The sequence below is a fragment of the Oncorhynchus keta genome, chromosome 28, assembly GCF_023373465.1.
Source record: "Oncorhynchus keta strain PuntledgeMale-10-30-2019 chromosome 28, Oket_V2, whole genome shotgun sequence".
In the NCBI taxonomy this organism is placed as follows: Eukaryota; Metazoa; Chordata; class Actinopteri; order Salmoniformes; family Salmonidae; genus Oncorhynchus; species Oncorhynchus keta.
Window position 1 is genome coordinate 55,643,011 of NC_068448.1, and position 22,613 is coordinate 55,665,623.

At 46.7% G+C, this 22,613-nt stretch overlaps 1 protein-coding gene across 1 annotated transcript in view; it reads right to left on the minus strand.

The window, feature by feature from the left end:
* Nucleotides 1–22,613, minus strand: part of LOC118371079 (neuropilin-1a) — an 83,987-nt gene that overhangs the window by 47,887 nt on the left and 13,487 nt on the right. The window contains exons 4-5 of the mRNA XM_052483305.1: nt 10,629–10,810; nt 1,339–1,566 (exon numbers count right to left, since the gene is read on the minus strand). Of these exons, the coding sequence (XP_052339265.1) occupies nt 1,339–1,566; nt 10,629–10,810 (410 nt within the window). The remainder of the gene's footprint in view (nt 1–1,338; nt 1,567–10,628; nt 10,811–22,613) is intronic.

Genomic DNA, 22,613 nt, shown 5'->3' on the forward strand with positions numbered 1-22,613 from the left:
ATGGAGGGAGGGGGAGGAGTAAGGAAGAGAGAGTGGGGAGGAGAGAGGAGGGGAGACAGAGGGAGTGGGAGGGAGGAGTGGAGAAGAGAGGGGGGAGGAGTGGAGAAGAGAGAAGGGGGAGGAGAAAGGATGGGAGATGGAGTAGTGGAAAAGAGAGAGGGGGAGGAGAGAGGAGGATAGATTGAGAGGGGGGAGGAGAGAGGAGGGGAGATGGAGAGAGGGGGAGAAGCAGGGAAGAGAGAGGGGGGAGGAGAAAGGAGGGGAGATGGAGGGAGGGGGAGAAGTAGGGAAGAGAGAGGGGGGAGGAGAGAGGAGGGGAGGTGGAGGGGAGGGAGGGAGGGGGAGGAGTGTGCCTCCAGCCTTCTGTGCTAATGCACCACTGATCTGAAAGGCACCACAGGTACTGTGCCCAGCCCTCATCAGACAGGGCCTGACACACAGCACAGCCCCCAACCTCCCCCTACGTCTCCTCTGTCTCCTCCATGGCCTTGTGCCTCTACTGCCCCTCCCATGCTCCAGACCCTGCTGTCTCACACACCCAATTACTCTGGATGTGAGAAGTGTTACGTTGTTATTTACAGATTTTAGACCCCCAAACGACAAGAGAGAAGACATTGCTGTGGTTGGCTATATACTTTCTTTGTTTTCAATGGAAACATTATTTGCGCTCAGACAGGAATAAGAAACACTTATTCTGAGAGTGTTAAATAAACGTTTCAGAATTTCATATTCAGAATAAACATATGTTCCTGAGAGAGGGTAGTTTCATGTCAACGTCTCTGTTGTTTATAAGAGATGTCAGTGTTGTTGATGCGTTTCACCGAGGGATTCAAATAAAAGTGCTAATTATGTGACATGGACTGAGCCCGCGAGGTCTTCACAGCCTGTTTAATCAACACGGTTCTTTTTGGAGAAGTCATACACCTTCTATATCATACCTGAAGCAAGTCTGACACTGTTCAAAGCCATTTTAAACTCAGTGAGAAACAACAACTAAATCCCAACCTAGACAAAGAGTTTAGGTTGTTTCTGGACAGGGGAAAGTCCACTGCTGACTGGTCAACAGTAGGGTGGAGTACCACCCTTGTCTACATACCAGGCCTCCTCCCAACTGACAAGCATAAACAACTCCCCCAACACAATAGGTGACTGTATGGGAAGGAAGGGAGTACGGTAGATTATTTGAACGAGGACATGTTTGGCATTGAGCCATGATGACTAAGCTATGTGTCCAGTCCACATTCATCAGTCCTATTCAGTGTGTTTATATTACCATAGTGTATAATACTAATGCTAACAAAGATACTATATCTGACCAGATATTTGACTGTGGCTCACCTCCAGGGAAGCCGTCCCAGATCTCCAGCCTATCGTATCGACAGAAGACCCCGGTGGGAGGAGTGGTGTCAGGCTCCAGCTCGAAGCTCTCGAACTCCAGGATGATCTCGGACATCTTGGGGGAGAAGATCATGAAGGTGCAGTCCAGGTTGTTGGGATACTTCTCCGGGAAACCAGGTGACTTTATCACCCCGCTGTTAGACGTGAAGTTCCTGGAACATTCCGGACCTGAGAGGAGGAGAGGCAAATAGAGATTTTGAATTGATATATCTGTTTATTAATCCAGGGCTTTGACATCTATTTTGCAACTGAGAAAGAAGGAAAGAAAGAAAGGTTGAAGAAAGGTTTAAGAGAAAGAGCGATAGAGGATGGAAAGAAGACATATAGAGGAATCACAAAGGGATACTTTAGAGTGTCTTGTTTTGTGGGTTGAGAAGCTCTGTGAGCCAGCTGGTGCTTTGAAGTGGTGCTTTATGGCACTGAGACCACCTTAACATGTTTGTCATTCATTCAATGGGCCGCCGACTGACCAAAGGCTGGAGAATATACACCACTCCTCCCTTCTCTCTCTCAACTTCTTATTCTCTTTCTGTCGATGACTTCCCACTTCTGCATCCCTCAGTGTGTGTGTGTGTGTGTGTGTGTGTGTGTGTGTGTGTGTGTGTGTGTGTGTGTGTGTGTGTGTGTGTGTGTGTGTGTGTGTGTGTGTGTGTGTGTGTGTGTGTGTGTGTGTGTTGTGTGTGTGTGTGTGCATGCATGCGTTCGTGCGTGAGTGTGTGTGCGTGTGTGTGTGTTGAATCTGCTGCTGCTGTAACATCTAGCCAGAGTGAGTATAAACATCATAGAAAAGCCTCAATCACCAGCATGGGGCGGAATGAACATGCACCCGGACACAAACACGCACGCATGCATGCACACACACACACACACACGCACACACGCACGCACACGCACGCACGCACGCACGCACGCACGCACACACACACACACACACACACACACACACACACACACACACACACACACACACACACACACCACACCAGCCCTCATTACACGTCTGTGCGACATATGAGAAGTGCTTAGAGAAAATTACAGCCTCAGCGATGAGAGGCAAGGGGGGGGCTACACAACACACACACACACACACACACACACACACACACACACACACACACACACACACACACACACACACACACACACACACACACACATTTGCCAGTTTTTTGTTTTATACCAACAAGTCAAAACATTTACTCATGGCTCTGTGGAGAAAAGGCTTTCAGCTGATGAGGGAAGTGAGCAGATTTCACACATTCGTCATTTTACACAGCTTCATGGCCAGACAAGTATGATTTATTAACACTGCTTGAAGATTGGCAGGACAAATACCAAAAACTGCATAAAAACGATTTACTGGTATTCTAACTCAAGAGAGACCATTCGCCTGATGAACGGCACACCATCAGAGAAGACTAAACCATTGTTAACTCACGTTATCATTACAACCATTAGTCGTAGAACCGTGCAGTGGTTAATGTCACTTCCATGTTATTCTGACAACCTTTCCATGGGCGCAGGCTGATTGAGGCAGAAATTGTGGGGGAGCCATCACCATCACCATGTGTGGCTAGTTAGATAGAGCTCTGTACACCAGTGTAACAGCCCACGCAGCTTAAGTGAATGTGGCAAAGTTCCCCCCCCCCTGTTATTTAGTCATCTGCAGGCATCTCGCCAGGCCCCAAATTCAGGACCATCAGAACCCCTTCAATCTATCTGACACACGTTGAAAATGAGAGGAGAGTGGCTTATGTCTTAGCTTTTTGGGGGGGAGGGGTCGAGGGCGGGCTGATGGGAAGAATAAGGCAAGGCAGGAACACCATTTCGGTTTGACTGTGATGCGAGTTGACATTTAGTGCTGCTCTGAAAGCTGCTGGTTTTCAAAACAGCGGGTCTTGCCATTAAATTTTCCTTTGGAAAACCAAGAGAGACCAGAGAGCGATTCCAACTGCGCTAAAATATAATTCCCATAGATGTGGCTCTCCAGAACTCGGTTGGCCTCCACTTAAAGTCTGATCCTGGGGTCGGCTGAGTTGGGGGACAGGGAGGGAGGTTCAGGGGCCCACAGGTGTGTATGGAACATAACAGACCAGACAACCGGCTACTCCATGGAAAGAAGTCTCCGACAGCCCTTAAGTGCACTGGACCACAGTTTGCTGCAGAGTTCCTAGTGGATATACAATTTAAAAGAAAGAACAGCTCGATATGGCTTCCAGGCTGAAGCTCTGTCTGAGAGGAGCTTTCCACTTGGTCGCCGCTTTCTGTCGCTGTTGTCTCATATGATGTTTGACAAGTGTAGAATTGGTCCAAAAGAAAATCCTTTCAGACAAAAAAAAAATAAAAATAAAAGAAGAAAATAAAAGAATCCTTTCACACTGTGTGACTTTGCTCCCAATGCCTGTGTGAGGAGCGGAGAGGACGGCGCTGGCCACTCGCTAGGACTGCAGGGCTATCTTAGAGCAGGATCAAAGGACAGCCAGAGGGAGTGGGAGAGATGGAGCGCTAGGCTAGTGGGTAACAGGAGAGCACGTCTGTCTGTCTCCGCTACGTTCTCTCTGTGCGCCGTAATTCCATGTTATCACCACCACCTCCTCCATCCAGATTCCATCCCTTTCATAGTTTCATTCAGCCACAGAGCAAAGAGGGACAGGGAAGGGCAAACTAGCGGCCATTGTGTGTTTTTGTGTGGGTGTCTTGAAAAAGATGATGGGTGCAGGGAAAAAGATCAGAACGGAAAAAGATGGAATAAAGGAAAGGTCCATTCTCCCCTGAAGAGATAATCAGAAAACAGATTTCTCCTTGGTCTCATTTGATCTCGTTCTGCACGGAAGGCCATTCCTCAAAAGTTCCTCTCATCTCTTGCTACCTCTCTACCCACGATGCTTTGTGTTTGCCTGATGGTATGCTACAGTTAAGCTATTTACTGTGTGCGTGTTTGTGTCTGTGTGTGGCCAGCTTCAGGAGGCAAATAATGTGGCATTGATAACCACACGTTAACCCACAACCCATTGTCTGTCTCTTTCTGGTTTTGCTCCTGTTGTTTGTGAATCGCATCGCCCCCGAAAGCCGTACCAAGATGCACAGGGCCTGTAAACACTCCAGAGCTTCTTCCTGAAAAACACAAACTTCTCAGAGAGAGGCTCAGTCGAGTGCATCCCAATAGCACCCACTCTTCTACCTGCCAGGGCCCACCGCCACACACACACACACACACACACACACACACACACACACACACACACACACACACACACACACACACACACACACACACACACACACACACACACACACACACACACACACACACACACAGCATGCTGGAATTAAACAAACAGTATGATTTATGACGGGTGTTGACACACACACACACACACACTGAAAGAGATCAGACAGCATGCTGGAATTAAACAAACAGTATGATTTATGACGGGTGTTGAGACGAGCTGCAGCCTCAAAAACACAGTGTTATGACGGGTGTTTAGACGAGCTGCAGCCTCAAAAACACAGTGTTATGACGTGTTGAGACGAGCTGCAGCCTCAAAAACACAGTGTTATGACGTGTTGAGACGAGCTGCAGCCTCAAAAACACAGTGTTATGACGGGTGTTGAGACGAGCTGCAGCCTCAAAAACACAGTGTTATGACGGGTGTTGAGACGAGCTGCAGCCTCAAAAACACAGTGTTATGACGGGTGTTGAGACGAGCTGCAGCCTCAAAAACACAGTGTTATGACGTGTTGAGACGAGCTGCAGCCTCAAAAACACAGTGTTATGACGTGTTGAGACGAGCTGCAGCCTCAAAAACACAGTGTTATGACGGGTGTTGAGACGAGCTGCAGCCTCAAAAACACAGTGTTATGACGTGTTGAGACGAGCTGCAGCCTCAAAAACACAGTGTTATGACGGGTGTTGAGACGAGCTGCAGCCTCAAAAACACAGTGTTATGACGGGTGTTGAGACGAGCTGCAGCCTCAAAAACACAGTGTTATGACGGGTGTTGAGACGAGCTGCAGCCTCAAAAACACAGTGTTATGACGGGTGTTGAGACGAGCTGCAGCCTCAAAAACACAGTGTTATGACGGGTGTTGAGACGAGCTGCAGCCTCAAAAACACAGTGTTATGACGGGTGTTGAGACGAGCTGCAGCCTCAAAAACACAGTGGCTAGACCCCAAATGGCATCCTATTCCCTAAGGTCTAAAGTAGTGCACTATGTAGAGTTTATTTAACAGGTAAAAGTCACAACTTGTTAAATATATCTTTCACATCTTCTAACCTCAAGTCCCAAAGTGCTAAGGATTTCCGTTTCGTGTCAAAATCTTCAACGTACCCAAATCTTTACGGACACATAGACCAATCAACCAATCCCTATCCCAGTCTGTTGTCCCCACATGCATCAAGATGGCCACCATTGTTCCTGTTCCCAAGAAAGCTAGGGTAACTGAACTAAATGACTCTCGCACCGTAGCATTTACTTCTGACATCATGAAGTGCTTTGGGAGACTAGTCATGGATCATATCACCTCCACCCTACCTGACACCCTAGACCCACTCCAATTTGCTTACCGCCCCAATAGGTCCAGTGACGATGCAATCGCCATCACACTGCACACTGCCCTAACCCATCTGGACAAAAGGAATACCTATGTAAGAATGCTGTTCACCACCCTGGGTCTCGACCGTGCCCTGTGCAACTGGGTCCTGGACTTTCTGAGGGGCCGCCCCCAGGTGGTGAAGGTAGCAAACAACATCTCCACCCCACTGATCCTCAATACTGGAGCCCCACAAGGATGCATTCTCAGCCCTCTCCTGTACTACCTGTTCACCCTTGACAGCGTGGCCATGCACGCTTCCAACTCAATCATCAAGTTTGCAGACGACACTACAGTGGTAGGCTTGATTACCAACAACGACGAGACGGCCTACAGGGAGGTGAGGGCCTTGGAGCGTGGTGTCAGGAAAATAACCTCTCACTCAACGTCAACAAAACAAAGGAGATGATCGTGGACTTCAGGAAACAGCAGAGGGAGCACCCACCTATCCACATCGACGGGACAGGACTGGAGAAGGTGGAAAGTTTTAAGTTCCTCTGCGTACACATCACAGACAAACTGAAATGGTCCACCCACACAGACAGTGTTTTGAAGAAGGCGCAGCAGCGCCTCTTCAACCTCAGGAGGCTGAAGAAATTTGGCTTGTCATCTAAAACACTCACAAACTTTTACAGATGCACAATCGAGAGCATCCTGTCAGGCTGTATCACCGCCTGGTACGGAAATTGCACCGCCCTCAACCGCAAGGTTCTCCAGAGGGTAGTGCGGTCTGCAACACCGGAGGCAAACTACCTGCCCTCCAGGACACCTACAGCACCTGATGTCACAGGATGGCCAACAAGATCATAGAGGACATCAACCACCCAAGCCACTGCCAGTTCACCCCGCTATCATCCAGAAGGCGAGGTCAGTACAGATGCATCAAAGCTGGAACCGAGAGACTGAAAAACAGCTTCTATCTCAAGGCAATCAGACTGTTAAACAGCCATCACTAACATAGAGTGGCTGATGCCAACATACAGACTCAAATCTCTGGCCACTTAAATAAACGGACTTAATAAAGATATCACTAGTCATTTGAAATAACGCCACTTTAATCATGTTTACATAGAGGCATCACTAATCACTTTAAATAACGCCACTTTAATAATGTTTACATATCCTACATTACTCATCTCATATGTATATACTGTATTCTACACCATCTACTGCATCTTGCCTATGCCGTTCGGCCATCGCTCATCCATATATTTATATGTACATATTCTTAGTCATCCCTTTACATTTGTGTGTATTTGTGTGTACACATAAAGGTAGTTGTTGTGAATTTGTTAGATTACTCGTTATAGATTTTTCGGCATAGTCGAAACTAGAAGCACAAGCATTTCGCTACACTCACATTAACATCTGCTAACCATGTGTATGTGACCAATAAAATGTCATTTGATTTGAAATACGATTTCAACAGCCGACTTGGGGCCTCTTTCAACATGCTTGTCCCCTCATTCATTTTCCCTTAGGCTAGGTTTGTCTATTTAGCATTTCAAAATGTTTCTTTAGACGGTGAAAGGAGACTGCTGTAATGCCGTGTGGCTAATCATTGGTTAACACGGCGACATGGCACATGCCTTTAACATGACTGCCTCTCTCTCCTTCCTTCCCTGCCTGGTCAGGATTATTATGGACCGGGCCCTTAATGTTCGGAGGTGCTGTTCTAAGTCTGCTGAGCAAATCCCTGCTGCATATTTTCCATGTGTCGATCTGGTTGATAATTAGCCCAGTCCGCCTAGTAACTAGCTACTTCTGGGTGGACGTTTCCTCGCCTGTAGCTACACTGATAGAAGGGTTAAAGGGCAGTGGACAATTACTCTTTGGACACAATCAAATGTTAACCTGAAGCTACAGCTGGGGTGTGTGTCATTCATTTAAACAAAAACGCACACGCAAACTCTCTCTCTTTTTGACGCACTGACAGGCATTTAGCATGTCAACATGCTTATGACATAATTTCCTACTATGTTGACAGTGAGGGATGAGACAGAGCACCAATGAGGGGCCTTAAGCATAAAGAGAGGGTTTGAGTCTAAAGTTTCTATGGGGTGTGTGCCAGTGCCAGATGTGACCTGTGCCTATGAGAGCGCTCACGAGATGAAAGCTGAACGGTCCACGTGCCCTGCATCAGTCTTCCCCTCTCCCTCACCTCTCCTCATTCCCTGGGAGTTGACACAGGTGTCCTCGTAAAAAGCACTCGTAGAGCAGGAACATGATAAACGGCTCTGGGGAGTGAAATGCGGAATGATGGGGCTTTTCACTTAAAGGCAGGGCAGATAACCTCCCTCATCCCCTCCTCTCCCCTCCTCCCCATTCCCCTTTTCTCCACTCTTCAAATTCCATCACAGTGAGCAGCATCAGGGAGAGGGGGAGGAGGGATGGAGGGAGGAACAGTGGCATGATCCCTGCCTCTCTCCCCCTCTCTCTCCCCCTCTCTCTCTTTCTCTCTCTCTTTGCCCACTTCAATGGGCCCGGCGCCAGGCTTGATGTGGCTCTGAGAGTTACAAATTGCAGAGCTGTTAAACAGAAGCATATGGCTTCTTTCAGAAGGAGAGGGACCTTTTCTGAGACACTTGAGGAAGACTTTAAGTGAGACAAGATGACAGGATAAACATAAAGGCTTCTAGTCAGGAAGGATGGCCTGTTTGTCTTCTGAAATCCGGCCCGGACCATTTGGCCTAAACGGGTGGTGGTGGGAACTTGGAGGAGTTAGCTGTGTCTTAGTTTCGGTGACCCTAGTGCACTCCAGCAATTGACAACATAAGCTGGACCTGTCTGTCTCTCTCTCTGTGTCTCTCTCTCTGTGTCTCTCTCTGTGTCTCTCTCTCTGTGTCTCTCTCTCTCTGTGTCTCTCTCTCTGTGTCTCTCTCTCTGTCTCTCTCTCTCTCTCTCTCTCTCTCTCTCTCTCTCTCTCTCTCTCTCTCTCTCTCTCTCTCTCTCTCTCTCTCTCTCTCTCTCTCTCTCTCTGTCTCTCTCTCTCTCTCTCTCTCTCTCTCTCTCTCTCTCTCTCTCTCTCTCTCTCTCTCTCTCTCTCTCTCTCTCTCTCTCTCTCTCTCTCTCTCTCTCTCTCTCTCTCTCTCTCTCTCTCTCTCTCTCTCTCTCTCTCTCTCTCTCTCTCTCTCTCTCTCTCTGTGTGGAGCGAGGCCGACAATTTACTGCCCATAAAAGAAATAGCCCGGGCTAATTAAGATCCCTTGATTGAAAAACCAGTGTGTGTGTGTGTGTGAGAGATGTGGAGGACTACAAACAACCTGTTTTCCCCCCCAATTATACATTCCTCTGCTCTGTTGACTGCACTGCTGATGAAAGCCAGGGCTGCGCTCCAGGTTCCTCACAGAGAGTCTAGGTGTCTATGCACGCTGGTTTCAAAGCTAAACAAGCTTCTGTTGCCTGGCTGCCACAGAAGAACCGGCCCGGTCCTGACGGCACAACCATGATGCCAGCTTTACAGGGGATGGTCCTGGAGCAAAACATCCCACCAAGACTACAGCATCCTGGGTAGGCTCCAGTAGGCTCCAATAGGACATATTCCCCTCTCAGTGAAAACACATCTGGATATCAATATGATATATTTCTCCATATCGCAACGCCCTGCATTCAGCACTTCTTCCCCCCATCCCTCGTAGCCCAGGGGCCCTAACCCAGCTCGTTTCTAATCAGTCCTTTTAATGGATGAGACTGGGAAACACCTCCTCAGAGGAATGTGGTGTGTACAATTGAACTGCCTCATCAACAGGGAATGCTGCACTTCACTGAAGTGTGGGGAGATGTGTGTGAGGCAGCTGGCGTGTGGGCGCATTAACATCAGATCAAAGGGACACACACACACGGATACACACACATACCCTACCCCTACACACACACACTTCAGAGATTAAAAAGAGGGCCCTGTCAGGGCTTCCATCTTCTCTGAGTGTCTGGGTCATCCCATAGACTGGCTGAGGGTTAATTAATCAGAGTGGAGTCTGCTCTCTGTTGCACCTGTCTGTGTCCTCCCTCTCTCCCAGTTACTCAATGGAAATCCTTTCCCCAGCCCTCCATAAACACAGGAAGACAAGGCAACAACAGGAAGCTCTGCCTCTTGTGTGGTCTTCAGATAAGGAGGAAGAACATCCCATGATAGTATTGGTGAAAACAAGACGGAGATTGTATTGTTGAGGAAGGAACTTCTTCGGGGTTTTTTGACGACAGCTGAATATATGAATTTGAATTTAGCCTATCAGAAACAGGAAACCATTGATGACTCACCCTCCCCACTTAACCATGATGATGTGGAGTCACGTAAACCGAGGAAGAGGACATTTGTCAGTCTGGATGAACAAGAATCATCATATGTCTATGACTACAGTGCGTCTCAGAAGTACTGCAAGAAACATTCAGTTGCTGCAGATTGTTTATGGAGAATATTTGTGTTGGTATTTATTAAGGTTCCCGATTAGCTGCTGCCAATTAAGGCAGTTATATACACATGGTGAACATTATTAATCCGTTTGTGTGGAGACATATTGTTTAGCATATGTAATACCTTGATGCATTAAAGCAGCAGGACTAAATGACAAACAAACCAGGAAACGAGTATTGTGATCGCGTGTGTGTGTTTTTCATTCACTTGGTCTCCTCTCACCTGTTTTGAAGACCTCATAGCGGATGGAGAAGCCTGCTCCATGGGTCTCGTAGTCGGACACAAACTTGATGTAGAGCTGGTTCCCAGAAGACACCACGGGTGACGGGGCGATCTTCCCACAGTACTTCCCCACCAGCTGACCATTCTCATCCACGCCATCACGCACCTCCACATAGTCATACCTGGACAAAGGAAAAAGAAGAATCTGTCACATGTTGTATTGGGTAGGTATAATACACACACACACACACACACACACACACACACACACGCACACAACTAGTTGGAAATGATGGACCAACAACCAAGTTTATGTTTTGGTAGTTGCTCCTCCCTAATGCAGAGAAAACATGCTGCAGTAATAATGAGATCGACAGGATAAACCCAGGAACAGGCGGGCAGGTTCATATTCTCTCCACGTGGCACAGCTCCACGTTGTTAGATAATGCAGACACTGCAGAGATTCTAGAACAATGACTCCCAGCTGTACTAAGTCTAGGTTTACATAACGCAGTTCTGGTGAAGCTGAGAGTGTGTGTTAGGGCTGGTCTTCTCCCTGGTAAAGGGACAGATGCCTAAAGAGAGAAGTGTGTGTGGGATTACAGTTATTATATCTGTGGTGTGTGTGTGTGTGTGTGTGTGTGTGTGTGTGTGTGTGTGTGTGTGTGTGTGTGTGTGTGTGTGTGTGTGTGTGTGTGTGTGTGTGTGTGTGTTATACTCCTCGAAGGTACAGTGAGACCATCAGACACAGGTGAAAATGCCATCAGGCGGCAGCCACGTGCGCACGCTCCAAAGCCGACTAAAATGGCTTTTCAGACGCAGGGCTATTGACGTGAGGAACTGGCTAATTGAGTCAGCATGAAGCTTTAAGACCAGGGAGGAAAGCACCTTCCAAATACGAGTGGGTAGCAACGGGAGCCAGGCCACACACACACATTGTGTGTGAATAACATAAGATGGAGTGAGTCAAGGCAATCTGAATCTGAGCAATGGGTGGTCTGAATGAACACAGCCTAAGGTGATCTAGACTGATAAACAAAGTGTGTGTGTGTGTGTGTGTGTGTGTGTGTGTGTGTGTGTGTGTGTGTGTGTGTGTGTGTGTGTGTGTGTGTGTGTGTGTGTGTGTGTGTGTGTGTGTGTGTGTGTGTGTGTGTGTGTGTGTGTGTGTGTGTGTGTGTGTGTGTGTGTGTGTGTGTTTATGCCTATGCGTGTATGCATGTGCTGGATAGATACATACTCCATGCTTTGTTTTCATTGTGATTGACAGACAGAGTGCAGTAAGGGGAGCTGTGTGGGTTCAGGTTACCATGGTATTTAATCACCCATAACGCCCATTCCCAATGAATTCAGCTCGGTGGGGCACTTATCTAATGTATTCCTGCTCAAACCTCATGACCTGCTGTCTTCTCCCTCCAATCCTCCTTCTCATTACTGTCAACCATTAAAAACACATAACCTAGACCCAGCTACTTAGTGCATCCGTACACCCACCGCTAGCTGGCGCAACCGCGCACCCCCGCACACTTCGCTAAAATATGTGCCTCCTAGGCTCTAGAAAGAGTCTGCTTTCTCCGTTTGGCTACACCCCGATCCCCAAATGACTGTCAATACACGTTCACTTCAACAAGTGAAGGTAGGTCAATTCACTAAATGCTTATGGTATTTGCACAATAGATGACTCAGGCTACGCTCTGAGTGATGGATTGGAATAGGGGGCTATCCCTCGGGTGGAAGGAGACAAGTATCCACATGATCCACCCTCCACCCCCCTCAAATGGTTTCTTTCGCCTGCTTTGAATTACACTTAAATGGGGGGTATTTGGGAAATGTTAAGGAAGGCGCCACGGGCGACACAGGAGAGGGGGGGCACACACTGGATCATTAGAAAGTGCTTATGGCAACCTGCAGCTTATCAAGATATGATCTCAGAAAGAGGTCATATCTACTGTAAGCCATATGTTTCTGTGGTGGGGTGTACAGCTTTGTTCAGTATCCCCTTCTGCAATATTGGGCTCTCCTCTCTCTGCAGACTGAGTCGGACCTTTCCATTCCACAGCTCACAGCACAGAGGGCATCAATCTGTTCTGTTGTGTTCTGTCTATAATTCACCTCTCTTACTCTGGTACATCATCGGAAGCCTCAGAAGACCTCATAAAGACGGCGCAGTGGGAGAGAGGATGTAGACGGAGGGATGGAGAGACAGAGGAGTCGAATGAACGAGGGAATGTAGGACGACGCGCCCTGGGGGTTTTCTGTCTGCTTACGAGGCAAAACAAAAAGAGTTCTTCATTGCTTCAACAATGTCCGGCCCTGGGCCTTCTGTTAGCCGGGTGGTTGTGTTTCAGCAGGTCTATAGGCACCGCTATGATCTGATCTGAGAGCAGTGGTTCTGTGGCCTAGCCCAAGCTGTTGTCATCTGGAAGTCATTATAGGATCGTTTGCAAGGCTGGACAACGCAAAGCCTCAGAACAACTTTCGATTGACAGACATATTAACCTTGTACTGCAATGGGTTAAATCAGGGTCACACAGAGTGATTCTTGGTAGTCTTATACAAATCTACCTTGAAACAAAAGTATACACCTCACACACATAGTTATGGGCTTAAACATGTACCATGTCAGATATAGAGTTGAGTTTGCATCCTAATATTACACTTTATATACATCACAGAAGACTGAAATATAACAAAACAGTTTGACATAGAAACACTGCATTTTCAGTGTGCTAAAAAATATATATTCTTTATGAAATTATGTGTGTGTGTGTGTGTGTGTGTGTGTGTGTGTGTGTGTGTGTGTGTGTGTGTGTGTGTGTGTGTGTGTGTGTGTGTGTGTGTGTGTTTGGGAGCCCTCTGAAGTGAGGGAGGTCCGTTAACAACAACCATAATGCCTGACCCAAAGACCCCCGACCAGACAGACGCCCTTAGAAGGGAATACCGTTCTCATCCAAACACAGAGGCGATGGCCTACTTTTTAAGCTTGGCCTGTCCTCCAGCTGCCCTCGATTCATCATTTCATTTCATACTCTCCTCAGGCTCCACAAAGTTCAATTTGGACCCCCCCCCCAACAGAGACAGTATAGTAATTTGTTACGTTACATGTTGTCCTTTTCCCTTATAGACAGTAGGATCCAGCTGAATCATGCCCCAGCTATAACATTTCATTAATCTGTCTGCTCCACTCCAGCCTGGATGTGCCTCCCACAACACTAACAGTGAAAATGGTCTGCCAATCCAGAGGGGAAATTAAAAGCAAAAAAGGGATGAATCTAATTCTCCCCGACCATCGCTTCAGCGCCTCCAAATGTATTACCCTGCCTTCTTACTGCGGGGAGCGAGAGAAAGCAATCCTGCTGTGTCAAACGGGAACATTAACCCACCTCACACAACCCAAGAGGAGGCGATGAACCACAGGCTAACAATATAACACAGTTTAAACTGCCTTCAGCTTTCCCTTTTAGAAATGCTGATCTCTATAGCTCTATATAAAAAAAGCATATGATGTGGTTATGATAGATGGGATATGATCCTGGTTAATAAGGAATAATGTCATAAAGCGCTGTTAAAGCTTGATACAATAGGTTATAGTTCTTTAAATCAGGCCCGTTTAGAAACATAAGTCATTGACCGAGTAGAAAGCTATAAAACAAATGTACAAATATTCTTCTATATTCTTTCCCCTGGTAGAACTGTGTCACAGCAAACTGTCAAAGATTACGTCCGAAATGGCGGCCAAATCCCTACAGTGCATAGTGCACTACTTTTGACCAGGGCACATGGGGCAATAGGGAATAGGGTGCCTTTTGGGATGCACTCCAAGTCTGTTCTCTAGTGTTTCTTTTTCTAGAAACATGTCACCTCCAAACACGACAAAAACAACTCTCGGGGTTAAAACTAACTAAAGTGGTCCAAACAACAGAACTGAACTGGGAGGCCTATAAGCTGCGTCCTAAATGGCATCCTTTTCCCTATATAGTGCACCAGTACCCTATGGGGTAAAAAAGTAGTGCACTACAAAGTGAATAGTGAATAGGGTGTGATTTGGGACGCAGCCTCAGAGAGTTCTAGATGGGATTTACAGGTAAAGCCTGTTGTCAGCTGTCCAAAAATCCGCACTCTGAGATCTAAAATTCTGCTCAGTTGCTAGCGAGACGTCAGGGCTAACAAACTGTCACTCAGGACTGGAGCATCACATCATTACTGTTTCTACAAGGAGGCCGCCGTCCTTCTTTTTCAGAGCGTGAAGGGGACGTACCTCACCAGGTCAGATGGACTGTGCTTACAGCTTTCCTCCAGCATGTCACATTCATTAACCCACAACTATAATAATAGTCTCACCCAACCTCCTTCCCCCTCTCCTCCCCTCCTCCCTCCTCAGGTCTGTAATGAACTAACTGTCAGTTGCTGAGTCTGACAGACAAGGAAGGAACAGGGTGGGCAGCAACAGACTCGACATTTAAACGTCCGACTCCGTCTCACACTAATCGAGTTATTAACTTTGTGATTTCAGACTGCCGAGTAGCCAGGGTAGGAAAGACCCACAGTTCACTGAGCTGAAATGGAAACTTGGACGTGAGACATCAAGGGTGTCTCAAGCAATCAGTGGCTTTTTATAGCTTCTTACTCCAACAGTCCTGCATTCAGCCAACGGGAGAGAGTCAGGACAGATTAGTGCCTAACCAAGTCCCCTTAGAACCGGTGTGTGTCTGTGAGTGAGGGAGTGTGTGTGTGTGCGTGTGTGTGTGTGTGTGCATGGGAATGTGTGTGTGTGTGTGTGTGTGTGTGTGTGTGTGTGTGTGTGTGTGTGTGTGTGTGTGTGCGTGCGTGCGTGGGGGGAGGGAGGGAGGGAGGGAGGGAGGGAGGGAGGGAGGGAGGGAGGGAGGGAGGGAGGGAGGGACCCACCCAGTGGTGGGTCCCACCACCATCACCACCATTCTGAAGAATGATTAGAACCGAAGTGTTTAGAAGTGGGCTAAGGAGGGGAGAGCGGAGGAGAGCTTCTCATTTGGCCCTTATACCATACCACATGTCTGTATAAGATCCTCCCTACTCAAAGTCCTCCACAGCTGCATCCATCAAGGCTTTTGCGTGTCACTCGTTCTGGCGAGCCTCGCTTGGATCAGCCCGGCCCAGCTCATTGCAAAGCCCAGCCAATGTCATATTTTTAGATGTGACCGGTTGGTTTTGATTTTGAGGCTGCTTCTGCAATTACCATTATCATTGGTGGATACAGTATATCATTATCAGATCATTATCATTGATGGATATATCATTATCAGATCGTTGTCATTGGTGAATGACATTGTTGAGAGATCCTGCATGCGTTCTATCCAACAATCAGTTGAATGAATTTGGGTATTTAGACCCAATTATTGCACCTCGACACAACACAATGCACCTTCATTAGGAAATATGAGAGAGAGAGAGCAGACAGAATGTGGAGAGAAGTTAGTTAGCCTTAGGGGGTCGCTATCTGCTACATTTGGCGTTGGCTCACGCTAGGGTAGAGGAAGGTATGTGGGGGAGGGGGAGAAAGACAGCTCGAGGAATAGAACCAACCACACAAACGAAGGTCTGTAAACCTCATGTCCTTGTCGTACGTGCAAGGCTTTGTGCTGTTTTGCTGTTTTAGCTTCTCGTAAACTACGAGGTGTGTTCAGCTTACACACTTTCTCCCTAGGCCCTACAGAAAGCCCAGAAGACCAAAACAGATCAGTACCATATTTCTGTAGCACAACTGCTGTTTATGAGCTCACCAGATCATTACACACACACACCGTGAGCCATGACAAGTCACGATAACGTGATTATACATGGTTTGCTGTCAGACTAAAAGGAACTCCAGTTGGACTGTGGGGTGAGATTTCAAGGAAAACTCCACCCAAAAATGATATTTTGGTATTTGTTCCATTAGTCCATTGGTGATATAGTCCCCAAAATATTTTTCGGGTCAGCAATCAAGTTTGCAAGATATAGAACTTTCAAAATACAGAAATACAGCCGGTATGATAAAGGAATTTTCGACCAGTCGTTCCACTAGTCATAAATCAATCGTTGGATAAACGATAAACTTCAACTTGATCTAATTGCTTAATGTGTAGAGCTCTTTTTGGAGACACGCTCGAAGGCTAGCTAAATGCTAACAAACAGAAAACCTGTATTCCATTTCACCCTGGAATCTATTTCCTTTCACTGTCTATTCACGGGGTTAAACATTTAATGGAAGCAATAATTGTGGTAGTGATGCGAGAAAGTGTTAAAGTGCTGGTATTTTGCACTCATTACGATCCCTTCATTTTCCATAAAACATCTTGTTATCATGAATAAAACAGGGATGGATAACCACAATTAATTAGAGAATCGCCCTGGGCAGAATGGAAATATGCATTTAGCACTTTTCCCTTTCCAAGTCAGCTCGTGAAATGAAATACCATGCATATTTGTAGAAGAACATGTTTATGAATATTCAGGTAGTCACATTGCTGTTACTGAATATCCAAGCAGATTGTTTTCTAGGAAATGCATTAGAACATTAACTCGGGGTCGGGTGACAGTGAATAACCAACTACATTACTCAACAATCCCCACATACTGAAGTCTTGCCTCATGTCTTGCAACATTGCCTACAGTGCCTTGCAAAAGTATTCACCCCCTTGGCGTTTTTTCTATTTTGTTGCATTACAACCTGTAATTGAAATAGATAAATTGGTGAAGTGAAATGAAAAATATAACTTGTTACAAAAAAAATATTTAATTTAAAAACTGACAAGTCACCCCCTTTGCTATGAAGCCCCTAAATAAGATATGGTGCAACCAATTACCTTCAGAGGTCGCATAATTAGTTAAATAAAGTTCACCTGTGTGCAATCTAAGTGTCACATGATCTCTCACATGATCTCAGTATATATACACCTGTTCTGAAAGGCCCCAGAATCTGCAACACCACTAAGCAAGGGGCACCACCAAGCAAGCGGCACTATGAAGACCAAGGAGCTCTCCAAACAGGTTAGGGACAAAGTTGTGGAGAAGTACAGATCAGGGTTGGGTTATAAAAAAATATCAGAAACTTTGAACATCCCACGGAGCACCATTAAATCCATGAATAAAAAATGGAAAGAATATGGCACCACAACAAACCTGCCAAGAGAGGGCTGCCCACCAAAACTCACAGACCAGGCAAGGGGGCATTAAATCAGAGAGGCAACAAAGAGACCAAAGATAACCCTGAAGGAGCTGCAAAGCTCCACAGAGGAGATTGGAGTATCTGTCCATAGGACCACTTTAAGCCGTACACTCACAGAGCAGGGCTTTACTGAAGAGTGTCCAGAAAAAAAGCCATAAGCAAACACGTTTGGTGTTCGCCAAGAGGCACGTGGGAGACTCCCCAAACATATGGAAGAAGATACTCTGGTCAGATGGTCAAAACACTATGTCTGGCGCAAACCCAACACCTCTCATTCCCACAGTGAAGCATGGTGGTGGCAGCATCATGCTGTTTTTCATCAGCAGGGACTGGGAAACTGGTCAGAATTGAAGGAATGATGGGGATAAATACAGGGAAATATGTTTCATTCTTCCAGAGATTTGATTTAATATTTATTTACCTGTTATTTTACCAGGTAAGTTGACTGAGAACACATTCTAATTTGCAGCAACAACCTGGGAAATAGTTACAGGGGAGTGGAGGGGGATGAATGAGCCAATTGTAAACTGGGGATTATTAGTTGACTGTTATGGTTTGAGGGCCAGATTGGGAATTTAGCCAGGACACCAGGGTTAACACCCCTACTCTTACAATAGGTGCCATGGAATCTTTAATGACCTCAGAGAGTCAGGACATCCCATCCGAAAGACAGCACCCTACACAGGGCAGTGTCCCGAATCACTGCCCTGGGTCATTTTTTAGACCAGACAAAAGTGTGCCTCCTACTGGGCCTCCAACACCACTTCCAGCATCATCTGGTCTCCCATCCAGGAACTTACCAGGACCAACCCTGCTTAGCTTCAGAAGCAAGCCAGCAGTGGTATGCAGGGTGGTATGCTGCTGGCATAAATTTGAGAATGGGACGGAGGTTCACCTTCCAGCAGGACAATGACCCTAAGTATAATGCTAAAGAAAAAATCAAGTGGTTTAAGGGGAAACATTTAAATGTCTTGGAATGGCCTAGTCAAAGCCCAGACCTCGAATGTCTTATGACTTAAAGATTGCTGTACACCAGTGGAACTCATCCAACTTGAAGGAGCTGGAGCAGGTTTGCCTTGAAGAATGGGCAAAAATCCCAGTGGCTAGATGTGCCAAGCTTATAGAAACATACCCCAAGCGACTTGCAGCTGTAATTGCTGCAAAAGGTGGCTCTACAAAGTATTGACTTTGGGGGGTGAATAGTTATGCGTGATTGAGTTTTCCGTTTTTGTGTCTTATTTCTTGTTTGTTTCACAAGAAAAAATATTTTGCATCTTCAAAGTGTTGTTGTGTAAATCAAATGTTACAACCCCCCCCTCCAAAATACATTTTAATTCCCGGTTGTAAGGCAACAAAATAGGAAAAATGCCAAGGGGGGTGAATACTTTCGCAAGCCACTGTATACTGTACTGTACAAACAAAACCTTGGATAAATTCCACAACAGAGTAACTAGCAACCTTGTAAAAACAGAGAGAGAGAGAGAGAGAGCAGATTGGAAATTGGACAAGAAAAGAAAGAAGGAAGAGTGGATAAAAAAAGACGATAAGGTAGAAACAGACAGTAGCAGAGTAGCAGGTCCTCATATTGTCTGTGTCAGTGAGCCATTTCTGGGGCTATTACTGAGAGGACAGCTCCCATTTGTCCCACCTTGATATCTGAGAGGGCTGTGATAACAGAGAAAGGAGAGGAGAGGAGAGGAGATAGAGAGGAGAGGAGAGGAGAGGAGAGGAGAGGAGAGGAGAGGAGAAGAGAAGAGTAGAGGGGGCTATACTGCAGCACGGTTTAGATCAGGGCTGGATCTAGCCTTTTGGGGGCCCTAAATAGGATTTGGTTGGGGGCTACTCTGCCAAAACATTTTAGTGGTCCCCCTCTTGATGGCGGATGTGAGTTTTAAGGTTAATTTCTTTTCATTCTAAAACATTTTCCACGGAGCGTAGAGAAAATGTTGAAGTTTTAAAGCACGTTTTCTGCAATTCTACACATTTTGCCATTAGACTGCGAGAAAATGTAACAATTTTATGTACAAAATTCATGCAATTCTACAAATTTTACCATGGGGCACAGATATTTTTTTTCTTCCGTTTTACAGCTAATTTCCTGCACTTTTATTACACATTTTGCCATGACTTATGCCATCTTAATTTGATATCTGAGTGAGAATGACTAACAGAATCAATGTGGGCCCCCTGGAGGCCAGGGACCTGGGCCCATGCCCTGAGTGCTCGGTCAGTTTTCAGCCATGATTACTACAAGTTTAGATAGCTGACTACACTACCTACCAATCCAAAAATTGTTAACTGACATGGCTAATTGATTGACTGTCAGTGACTGACATTACAAGAGAAAAACTGTTGAATGATGCACAATCAAATGTCAAAATTGCACCTGTTGTATTCTACATTTCTGACTCGGTTGTAAATTCAGACCCCGACAGTTCCTAGGGCCATTGTTACAACAATGACAAGTCAAGGGTGATAAAAGGGTAATAAAACCCCTCCTTTCCTAGTCTCCCTGGCCCTATACCACTAAAGCTAGAATGCCGGCATGAAGCATGAATGGGGGCCGGCCATCGAATTTTAATGTTAATACTTTCATAGGATCTTAATAGGGCTGCCTGCCATGACATGTGACCCTGCGGTCAGTGAGCCTTCCCTGCCCTGCATATGTCTCCTGTAATGATGCCTGACCCCATGTCCTCTTAGTGTAACTGACAGAGCACATATACAGGGTCATCCTGGGGTCACTCTGACACTGTACAGGAAGAGTATGAGAAGAGGAAGTGCCTTTGCCGTGAAGGAATACCGTACCATACAAATAATAATAATCCCTCTAATCCATTTCATTATGATGATGATATGATGAATGCTATGAAAATGAGAGGCAAGGAGGAAGGCGGAAGGAGGAAGAGGGTCAACAAGTATTTCACTGTAAACAATGGACTCATGACCCACTGAACTTTGTGTGGGACTGAAGAGAAGATACGGTATGACTTCTGATTTACGAGACAGCCAGCACGGCGAGCAAGACATATGCAAAAAAGAAGAACAACAGACACGCACATTCAAAAACGAGATCATTTTCAAACTATATGGCCCATTTGTTGACTACTGTGAGATGCATGCTCCCTCCCTCCCTCGTGAGTAACGAGCTGTGTGTATATTCTGCACAGTGGATTCTAAGAGTGGGGGGATGGGAGGGGGAGGAACGGGGTCAAACAGAGGTAAAGATATTGGGTGGCATTTCTGGCTATTTTTCCTCTCCACAATGAGGAGAGAGAAAGGAGGGAGGAGAAAGGGTGAGAGGAAAGGGAGAGAGAATGGGGGGCAGAGAGAGAGAAGTAGTACGAGAGAGAGAAGAGAGAGAGAGAGAGAGAGAGAGAGAGAGAGAGAGAGAGAGAGAGAGAGGTAGTGGTAGTATTAGGCTAATGGGTGACAACATGAAAAACGCTGGTGGTCTGGGGGCACAGGGTCAGTGTCGTCCTCTGCTACTGCCGGGTAGCAGAGCAGGATAGACCAAGACAGGCCCATCTCCTCTCTCGCTCAGCCATCCCCTGATGCTTTTATCTGGCTCCACACTGGCTAGGGAGCTGGCGGGCAATAGTAATAACTGTACTGGGACTTGTTCAATTAACTATTCCTCCCCATCCACCCTCCCAGAAGACTACAGCATAGAAACAGCAAGGGTTTATGGGAGGCTGGGCCCTGCGAGCCCTGGACCAGGTCAGAGAGACATACAGCCGGCTGGGAGTCTGTAGGGGCTGGGATAGAATTCTGGGATAGCCCCGTTATTGGCTGGAGAGAGGAGCAGGGAGGACAGAAGGAAAAGGGATTTTGTGCAGGGCGCCCTTGCTACTCTATCACACACATAAAGACAGAAGTGGCAGGTAGCCTAGCGCTTAAGAGTGTTGGGCCAGTAACCGAAAGGTCGCTGGTTTGAATCCCTGAGCCGGAGAATCAACAGTTAACCAACAACTGCTCCCCGGGTGCCGATGACAAGGATGTTGATTAAGGCGGCCCGCCATCTCTGATTCAGAGGGGTTGGGTTAAGGCACAATTCAGTTGAATTCATTTGGTTATGCAACTGACGAGGTCTCTTCCTTATTTCTGCTCCTGACAGGAAGCGGAAGAGGATGACGATAAGAAAACAACGGGAGTCATTTGGAATGTGTGTGCCACATGTATTTTGGCGTGACCAGTTATTTGACTGATTGCCAGATAGCCAGGGACGCTCACATCCTCTTCTCATGGCTGCCTCATCCCATCCTCATTTCCAATCAAAATTCCCCTTTGTTCACACTTTAATATACTTGATTTGTCTAACGATGATGTTGTTCGGAAGCCAAATAGGCCATGCTGAGTTAGGCTGTGAGGGGGTGGTAACAAGCAGTGCATCTCTTCCACAACAACAAAAACAACGTGTGGGCTGAGGGCTGTGGGCCGGGCAGAGGGTAGGGTGTATGGAGGGGTTGGCATTGCCCAGTCTTTACCCACTGCCCATGCTGATTAAAGTGCTGATCTGATGGGCTAGCCTAGCCGGTCCTGCCAAGTTTTTGGAAGGCCAATTTTCTGACCTCTCCTTACTGGGCCTTACATGCACACCCTGGTCTGGCTGGAGCCCATTCGCCTAGTAACTAGCTGCCTCTGATCATGCTTGCGTCCTAAACTGCACCCTAGTCCCTATATAGTGCATTACTTTTGACCAGAGGCTCTAGGTCAAAGTAATGCACTATAGGGTGCCGCTATATGCAGCTCATGTCCCCCTCTAGCCTCTGAAGGGCCCAAGGATGGCGAGGAGAGGAGGT